This window comes from Dipteris shenzhenensis, chromosome 6, assembly GCF_047967505.1.
Source record: "Dipteris shenzhenensis isolate YYH24624 ecotype China chromosome 6, Dip_SZ_1.0, whole genome shotgun sequence".
Taxonomy (NCBI): domain Eukaryota; kingdom Viridiplantae; phylum Streptophyta; class Polypodiopsida; order Gleicheniales; family Dipteridaceae; genus Dipteris; species Dipteris shenzhenensis.
Window position 1 is genome coordinate 16,179,047 of NC_141601.1, and position 9,283 is coordinate 16,188,329.

The following is a 9,283-nucleotide window of genomic DNA, read 5'->3' on the forward strand; positions in this document are numbered from 1 at the left end:
TGCCATGGTCAAAGGACCATCAAGATTTGTCTTAACAAAATACTGTACCATGGCTTAGCTTAATGGACCCTTTTGCTGGATAGACCCCAAAAGAGAGCTTCACTGTTAATGCAACATTGTCACAAGCAGTTCCCACAAGAACAGTTTCTCTCCTTGTTATTGTGAATGTCCTTTGCATCTCTGCAAATGAAGTTTTGCCATTTGTCTTTCATATATGAGCCGTAACACGTTCGTATCCCATTGAATTGATTAAATAACGCACGCTAGTAATCCCAGCTTTGTCCTGGCTTCTTTCATGGTTGAGCATTCTTTCTTACTACCTAAATCCAATCACACTCGTCCCGCAGGTGAGAATCAGCATATATGTTTGCCATCAGGACATATGCTGCAGGAATTTTTTCATCCAATCCCGTCACATTTTCAAAGGCATGTCTTCCAACCTCTAAATTCTCCCACTTTTTACAAGCACCTAACACAGTCAACCATACAGCAGTATCAGGTCGCAAAGGCATCTGCTCCACCATTTGCACTGCCTCGTTCACTTGACCTGCACGGGCAAGGCAATCGACCATGCAGGTGTAGTGCTCAATAGCTGGGATCATGCCATATTGTTTCCTCATAGCCTGAAAATATTCCTTACCCTTGTCCACTAGACCCACATGACTGCATACTGTAAGAACATTAAGAAATGTGGACCCACTTGGCTGAATGCCTTCCTGCCTCATTTTGTCAAACAAACGGAAGACAAATTCACTCTCTCCTTGGCGAGCATATCCAGAAATCAATGCACTCCATGACACCACATCCCTTGTAGGTAATGTATCGAATAGCTGTTGAGAGTCCGTCATGCTCCCACATTTAGCATACATATCAATAAGACCGGTTGCTAAAATTGCAAAAGTCTCAAAACCATCCATGCTGATTTGATAATGCAGTTCCTTTCCAGTTTCTAGGGCTGCTGTGTTGGCACATGCTTTCAGGATGGCAAAGAACGTAATGCTGCTTGGCGACAAACCTTGCTTTTGCATTTGTGCGTAAAGTTTAAAAGCATCCTCACTTTCTCCTTGCTCAGCATACCCCAAGATCATGTTAGTCCACAAAACCACATCCTGCTGGGGCAATTCATCAAACACGTACCGTGCATTGTCCATGCTCCCACAATTGGCATATATATTCACCAAGGTCGCTCCCACGAATACATCTGAATCAAAACCATGACTTACAACTTGGGAGTGGATAGCTCTACCTTTCACGAGGCACTCTGTTTTCACTGGTTTCCCTCCAGCTTGCTTCCCTTGTTCCAGTTCTGCTAGGCTGGTGCAAGCCTTCAATACCCCAAGGAATGTTCGAGCATCTGGTTTAACACCTTCCTTGTGCATCGATGCGTATAATTCCAATGCCAGAACACTCTCTTCTTGTTCAGCATACCCCAGAATCATGGTGTTCCACGTAACAACATTGCAATAAGGCAGTTCATCCCAGACACGCCGTGCATCCTCCATGCTCCCACATCTTGCATACATATTCACCAATGTGTTTCCTACAAATATATCTGACTCAAAGCCACTCTTTGCTACTTGGAAGTGGATGACTCTACCTTTTGCCAGGAACCCTGTTTTTGCAATCTTGTAGTCAACTTTGTCCCCATCATCCAACCCTGCTAAGCTACTGCAGGCCTTCAAAGCGCTAACAAAGGTTCGATCATCCGGTCGGACACCTTCTTGGTGCATCTGTGCATACAATTCCAAAGCCAGCACACTTTCTTGTTGCTCAGCATACCCAAGGATCATTGTATTCCATGTAACGACATTACGATGAGGCAATCCATCACACACTCGCCATGCATCCTCCATGCTCCCACATTTTGTATACATATCCACCAAGGTTGTTCCTACAAATACACCTGAGTCAAAACCTCTGTATACTGCTTGGGAATGGATGGCTCTTCCTTTTTCCAAGCACCCTATTTTAGCAGCTTTACTACCAACTTGCTTCCCCTCTTCAACTGCTGCCAGGCTACTGGAAGCCTTCAATGCACCAATGAAGGTCCGATCATTTGGTTGAATACCTTCCTGGTGCATCTGTGCATACAAATCCAAAGCCCATGTACCCTCTTCTTGCTTGGCAAATCCCAGGATCATGGTAGTCCATGTAACTACGTCACGGTAAGGTAATTTGTCAAAGACACACAATGCATCATCCATGCTCCCACATTTCGCATACATATCCACCAAGGTGGTTCCCACAAAAATAGCTGACTCAAAGCCACTGTTTACTACTTGAGAGTGGATGGCTCTACCTTTCACCAGGAACCCAGCAAGTTTCCTATCATCTTCTAGTGCTGCCAGGTTACTGCAGGCCTTTAATATGCTAACAAAAGTTCGATCATCAGGGTGGACACCTTCCTGGCGCATCTGTGCATACAAGTCCAAAGCAAACGCACTGTCTCCTTGCTCGGCATATCTGAGGATCATGGTATTCCATGTAACCACATTACGATGAGGCAATTCATAAAAGACAAGCCATGCATCATCCAAGCTCCCACATTTCCCATACATATCCACCAGCGTTGTTCCCACAAATACATCCGACTCAAAGCCAGTCTTTACTATTTGGGAGTGGATGGCTCTACCCTTGACCATACACCCAGTATTAGCAAATTTCCTGTCAGATTGCTTCCCTTCTTTCTGTACTGCCAGGCTACTGCAAGCTTGCAATGCACCAACAAAGGTTCGATTGTTAGGCTGGACACCTTCCTGGAGCATCTGAGCATACAATTCCAAGGCCTCACCACTCTCTTCCTGCTTAACATACCCCCTGATCATGATAGTCCATGATACCACATTGTGTATTTGCATGCTGTCAAACAGATGGCGAGCATCCACCATACTGCCCCGCTTCACATACTTATGCATCAAATTGTTTGTCTTACACATATGAAGCTCATTTGCACGTTCCTCCATAACGTTATGAATTTCTTTAGTCTCCTTCAGTTGAGGCATCCTCTTGTGGACAATATCACCATCTTCACAGGAAAGACAGGTGTGCAGTCTAAGCTGTAAAGCCATAATTATGAAAACACACGTAACTAGCTTAAACAAAACAACACAATCCAAAGCAAGAGCAGCGGAGGTCAAAAGCGTGAAGACAAAGAGAGTCATTGCTGAAGCAACTGTAGTGCAAAAATGGGGGGCATTTGTTCAGCATTTTTCCTGGAGTGTGCGCTGTGATAGAGTTAAAAGGGGATCTTTTGCCCTTCCATATGCTATATACAGCAGTAAAAAACACGACTGATGAAACCACAATACAAAAATTACGGCTGTAACGACATGCACACATGTGCGCTCGATACAGTTGGATGTCATCAACGGGATTTATTTATTTTTCCTAGTTAGAAGCACTAGTTGTGTCCCCGTGCTTTGCAGTGGCGCGAGGTTGGTCATATGGGGGTCATGCCATGTGGAGGGCCTCAGCTTGCAACGAAGAGTGGTGCCACTCCTTGGCACCCTTCTCTATTAGAAATTATATAAGTGTGTTTACACACTATGGGCGCCCAAGCCCGGCCCAACGTTCATTGAATACATCTCCATTGTGGGTAGGCAATGGGTGGGCAATCTTGCCCGTCCATGAACCTTGGGCATGCCCATGGTGGGCCAAGTGTGTAAACACCCTTAGAAATATAGAGATAGAGATAGAGAAGAGCCTAAATAAAAATAATTTTAAAAAAAATTATAGTTTTATGTACCACCACCCTCCTCCATGCATGCATGTGTTAGATTGATAAAAAGAGGTAGTACAAGGATTGATACAAAGTGGTAGTACAACGATTTCTAATAACAATACACAAGGAGCCCACATCACCACTTCCCTCTATTCTTAGCGAGAAAAGGTGGCACAACACCGGACCAGCCTCCACGTGGATGTGTGGGTCCCTCATCTTGGGTGACTTCGCACCCGACTATGGTTGACTTTGAATTGAGGCCCATAATTCATTATTTAAAGAGTTTAACTAGGCAGTGGGCCGCCATCATAGTGGTAATGAATTCCTCCTGTCCCCTCGAATTCTGGCCTGGTGTTGACTCGTTGCAGCTCTGGGAGAGTGCCATGTGGCACTACGTAGAACTTGGAGGACATTAGCATCAACCCTACTACCACATGGCACATCTCCCAGCCCCCGCTCCACTCGTTTAAGTGTAACCTTCACCATGTAGCCGTTGTCGTTCACACTTGACCTTTAGCCTCAAAATGCCAAACCTTCAGTTGTACTACGATTCTAAGTCCAAGATTTCCCAAATCCCTTCGAGGCTTGAATAGTGTGCTGGCCTCAAAGATTCAAATCCCTAATTCGTAGGTACAAGGGATCTCCCTCTCTCTCTTTCTCTCTCTCTCTCTCTCTCTCTCTCTCTCTCTCAACTTGTGGGTAAGTGAAGGATCTATGCAATGGCTTATTGTACTTTGTCATCCTGGTAAAGAGCATACAAGATACTGACATCTCTCTATGGGAGCCCTTGGCATTTTTAGGTATAGAACAATGGGGAGTGCTTGGACATCATCATGCTTGGAAAAATGCTTGTGGACCCTCCTATATGCAGACCAACCTAGAACCAATTCAATTTTCCCCAAGGGCATCATGGCATTGCTACACAAAGGCAAATGGATAAAGGAGAAATAGATAGTGAAAATGAGTTGCTCCTACATGCCTTTCTCTACCTCCTCTCTATTGCAAGCATGATTGAGAAAGAAGCATTGCATTTGCTTGTCCTCCTTGAACTCTAAATTCTTGAAATCCCCGCTAACAATGCAAGAGTCCATATTGTTGGGAATCCTTAGCTATGGTACACACCCTCATGTGTGGTGCAACGCTGGTCGACTATTGGCTAATCGATGTGGTACATGGGCGGCAAGTCCTATGGTGGCTTACCCATTGGCCCCTTGTTGGAGAAAATGAGGGTGGATGATAGATTTCATTGTTGGACAGACAGAGTGATGGAAATGATTACTCACTATCTTTGGGGATGCCTAGTAGCATAGAGGGTTTGCCCAGTAGCTTTGAGGATAGTGGTGAATTCTTCCAAGTACAACTTATTGATGATGGATTTCCCATTGTTTAGAGCAACAAACAAGCAACCCCAGTTCGGGAGCAGAACATTATAGTGGTGACCATGATGCAAATAAGGAGACAGAGAGGGAGGGATGAGTCTAACTACTACTTGAGAAAGTAGCCTAGGATAGGACCTAGGTAAAAGGAGGACACAACTACCAAGTTAGAATAGAAGAGGCAAGGAGGGACACGTAACCACCAAGATAGGAGAGGGAGGGCAGGAAAAAAGAAGGAGAGGATAGGAGAGGGCAAGGGGAGGGACATAAAAGGCGAGGAGATGAGAGGAGAGGAGAGGGGGTAAGGAGAGGAGTGGAAAGTAGAGGGGAGGGAGGGAGGAAGGACAAAAAAGGAGCGGAGACATGAGGGATTCACTCTTAATGAAAGGGGGACATCACCTACGTGCATGAACTTCAAGAAATGTCAAAAGAATGTAGGATCATGCTAAACCTAGTGCACACAAGATCAGCGGAAGAACTAAGGTGGCTCAAAGCACACTAAATAAGACATGAGAGAGAGATAGCAAATCTATATCTCTTGCAATGTGTTTTCAACAATACATGATAGGCCTCTTATATAGAGAGTGCCCTTTGAATAGTCAACACATGTGGGATCTTCTGATCCACATCTCTCCTTGTGGATATCCTCAATCCACATCTCCACATCATGTAGTCCACATCTTAGGGTGGCTACTTTAATACATTTCTTATCACATACCTTTGCCCTTTAATCTATGTGCTCATGGCACCATATCTCAACACCTCCCCTTGGTGCCATGATCCTTCGGCTATTGCAAGGTGGTTAGATGTGAGTTACAAATCCATCACCTCCCCTTAGTGCTTGCATTGCTACTTAAGGTAGTCGAGTGTGGCTTTTACATGTCAATACCTCCCCTGGGTGCTTTCATAGCTACTCTCAGGTGGTCAGGCTTGATTTACAAACATATGGGCTGAAGGTGGCAAGGTTTTTGCTTCTCAATGCTTGATGTCAATGGTGTTCGCTTGCGTGATGCTTTGTTCTTCCATGTGCCCTAATGCTTTATGTGTGGATGCCATGTTCTATGCTATGGTCATCTCATACACTTGTGCTTTTGGCATGCTTTTTGCATTCATGCGTTGCTTCTCCATTTGTTGCAAAGGTCTTACTAATTGATTTCTTTCAATATTGGCAGTGTCTAATTGCTAACAATGATTCTGACTTAACTGGCACGTAGAGCTTAAAAAGACGATCACTTTTTTAGAGCGCATGCAAATTCTTCCTGGATTGGAAGTTCCGACTTATTTAAGTTTTGCTCGAGAAATGGCCCTTGATGATGTGGCACAAGGATTCACATGTAGAATTCAAACTGTGCTTAACAAGAGGCTGTGTGCTTGGAAGGCACTTGGTGATGTGGCAGTTAACCAATCCTGAACCTAACTTAACCATGGTTTAGTGTGGGTTCACCATTGACCAAGGCTAAACTTAACCATAGTCAAATGTTATCCTGCTAGGTTGCATTTTTCTGAGGTCTAACCTTGCAGGAGATGGTTCTGAGAAACAGTGATGGCATTTGGAGAGGTCGCTGAGGGCGCATAACGATTTTGTGGCTAGAATTGCAGCCATTCAAGCTTTTAACGTCTCTGCCTGCACGTTTCATTCGTGGGCACTGAAGGGAAGCCGAGAGCTACTGTCGATGAGTGGGCTAGAGTCTCTTTGTTTTGGCTAAGGCGCCCTTCGTTTGAGCTGCTTGCATGCGCTGGAGCTCGTTGGAGCAACGCTGGCTAGTTGAGGATGTCGAGGTCGTGGGAGCTACAGCCAGAAGGTCGTGGACACAAGCTGATTTTCAGAGCTCAACAGCAAGTTACGCGTCTGTGCAGCAAACTACACTGCAGCAAACTACACGTATGTCGATGGAGTCGATTGGCTTAGCAGAAGGCAGTTGTAGGAGGCAGCCGGTGTTGTGAGCTTGGGTGGTTCGTTGAAGGATCTAGGCATGTAGGAGACACTGCGTATGAGAGTCCTGTGCTCTATAGAGTCCATCTCTCTTCTCAACTTTGGTGGGTGATGACACTTTGTAGACACCACGCCAAACAACTTCCGAAGCTCTAAAAGATCCATTGATTCACGATACCATCTTACAAGTATTGCTGCTACAAATTTGATCCATGAAGCTCAACGAAGGACTGAGAAGGTTGGCGTTTGTGCGGCTGTGTCGGCTAGAGCTATGGCTATGGCGAATCACTTGCTGAGAGGCCACGTTGAATTATGGAGAGCCTCCCATCTTGGAGTTTGCAAAGCTACTGGCTGTGGGTGGCGTAGGTGCAGAACCAGGATCCGTGGCTTGGTTGCTGCTATTGCTCTTAGCCTCGTTGGAGGTCACGTGCCTGATGGGCGATGACCTTTGGCTGTGGATCTGTGATGGAGCATGAGACGGTGCTGGAGGTGTGAAGGATGGGGCTTATTCGCCACCTACAAGAGAGGCAGCTCGTGGCAACCATTTAGATCTGCAGTAGTGAGATGAGGTGTCACTAGTCGGCGTGCATGAAGGCTGAGGCTGCCTGGGCTTAGAGCTGTGACAGAGTTGTGGGAGCTTGCAGATCACGGTTCATGGCCTTGGAGCTAGCCCGTAGTCAAGTGCAGTTCATCGTGGAAGGAGAGGCAAGGCTAGTTCTAGTCGCTATGGCCAAGTCTTTGCAAGAGCCCGTGAAAAGCATAGTAGAGCGCTCTTGCATCTAAGCACTGCGTTGAAGTCGCCTGAGCACTTATTAAAAGGTTGCTGGTTAGCTTCTATTACTTTGCAATCCTCAACTGCACTCAGCTGGCAGCACAAAGAGATTCAAACGGGTCCTTGGCCGTCTCTGGTTGCATTTGGAGATGTTCTCTACTGCAGGCTGCTCTAGATAGGAGTCTCTTTATAGCAAGCCTAGCAGAGTAACTGAATCTCTATGAAACAATAAGAGAGAGACCTCTCTCTCTCTCTCTCTCTCTCTCTCTCTCTCAAGGCAACACTTAAGAAGTCTCACAAAGCATTCTCAAGTACATCTAAAACTAATCTAGACTTAGCTAACCTGGGCTTTGACACCGTGTCAAAAGAATGTAGGATCATGCTAAACCTAGTGCACACAAGGTCAGAGAAAGAACTAAGGTGGCTCAAAGCACACTAAATAAGACATGAGAGGGAGATAGCAAATCTATATCTCTTGCAATGTGTGTTCAATAATACATGATAGGCCTCTTATATAGAGAGTGCCCTTTTAATAGTCAAGACACGTGGGATCCTCTGATCCACATCTCTCCTTGTGAATATCCTCAATCCACATTCCCACATCATGTAGTCCACATCTTAGGGTGGCTACTTTAGTACATTCCTTATCACATACCTTTGCCCTTTAATCTATGTGCTCATGGCACCAAATCTCAACAAGAAGACCCTTATATATGGCCCACATAGCATGATTAAATACCCCTGTTTAAGCCTATAAGGATAACACCAAAATTCTACTTTGTCCCTTAAATCTATGTTCTTTCTCATCCCTTTAGACTAAACCATAAACAAATTTAGCTAACATCTACTTGATATAGATTAGGCCACTGTTAAATATTTTTCAATGGGCTAATAAAGTTTTCTTATTTCTTTCCTACCATGGCCTAAAACAAGCACTAGTGTAGGTTTAGCTCACGCATACACTTGGCCCATGACTAACTGTAAATAGTCAAATGTATATGTTTGTTCTTTTATTTTTTTGATAAAAATTAGTAGTGCCGTTAGCTCCCCACCTATCCAATATGGCATGGCCCCCTAGCATAAATTTGAGATTAGGAAACATGAAAAGGCCCCGCCCCCCTAATGTATAGGCTTATGCCTGATCTCAAACCCCCCCCCAATATTGTACTCACGTGATATCATAATTTGCACTTGATGAATCCCCTGAGAGAGGAGAGAAGAGAGAAAAAAGGAGAGGAAAGGAGAGGAGGAGGGATGCAGGGACAAGTGATTACCTAGAGAGGATAGGAGAGAGAGAGAGAAGCACAACAAAACTAGCTAGAGAGGATTAAATAAGATTTATTAGTGCTACTTATAGCCTACAATTTTTGAGTGAAAATAAAGTTGAAGTAAAAGTAAAATTTCAAGTAAAAATACAATTCCGAGTAAAAAGTTAGACACTTAATTTGTAACACGTATGAAGGAAGGAGAGGTTTGGGGAG

At 44.7% G+C, this 9,283-nt stretch overlaps 1 protein-coding gene across 1 annotated transcript; it reads right to left on the reverse strand.

Moving 5' to 3' along the window:
* Positions 1-320: 320 nt before the first annotated feature.
* On the reverse strand, positions 321-3,161 carry LOC147900853 (pentatricopeptide repeat-containing protein At2g33680-like). Its single transcript, XM_087376381.1, has 2 exons — positions 1,881-3,161; positions 321-1,730 (listed from the first exon to the last, which is right to left on the reverse strand). The coding sequence occupies exons 1-2, from the start codon at positions 3,159-3,161 to the stop codon at positions 321-323; spliced, it is 2,691 nt and encodes an 896-aa protein (XP_087232507.1).
* Between the last annotated feature and the right edge of the window lie 6,122 nt (positions 3,162-9,283).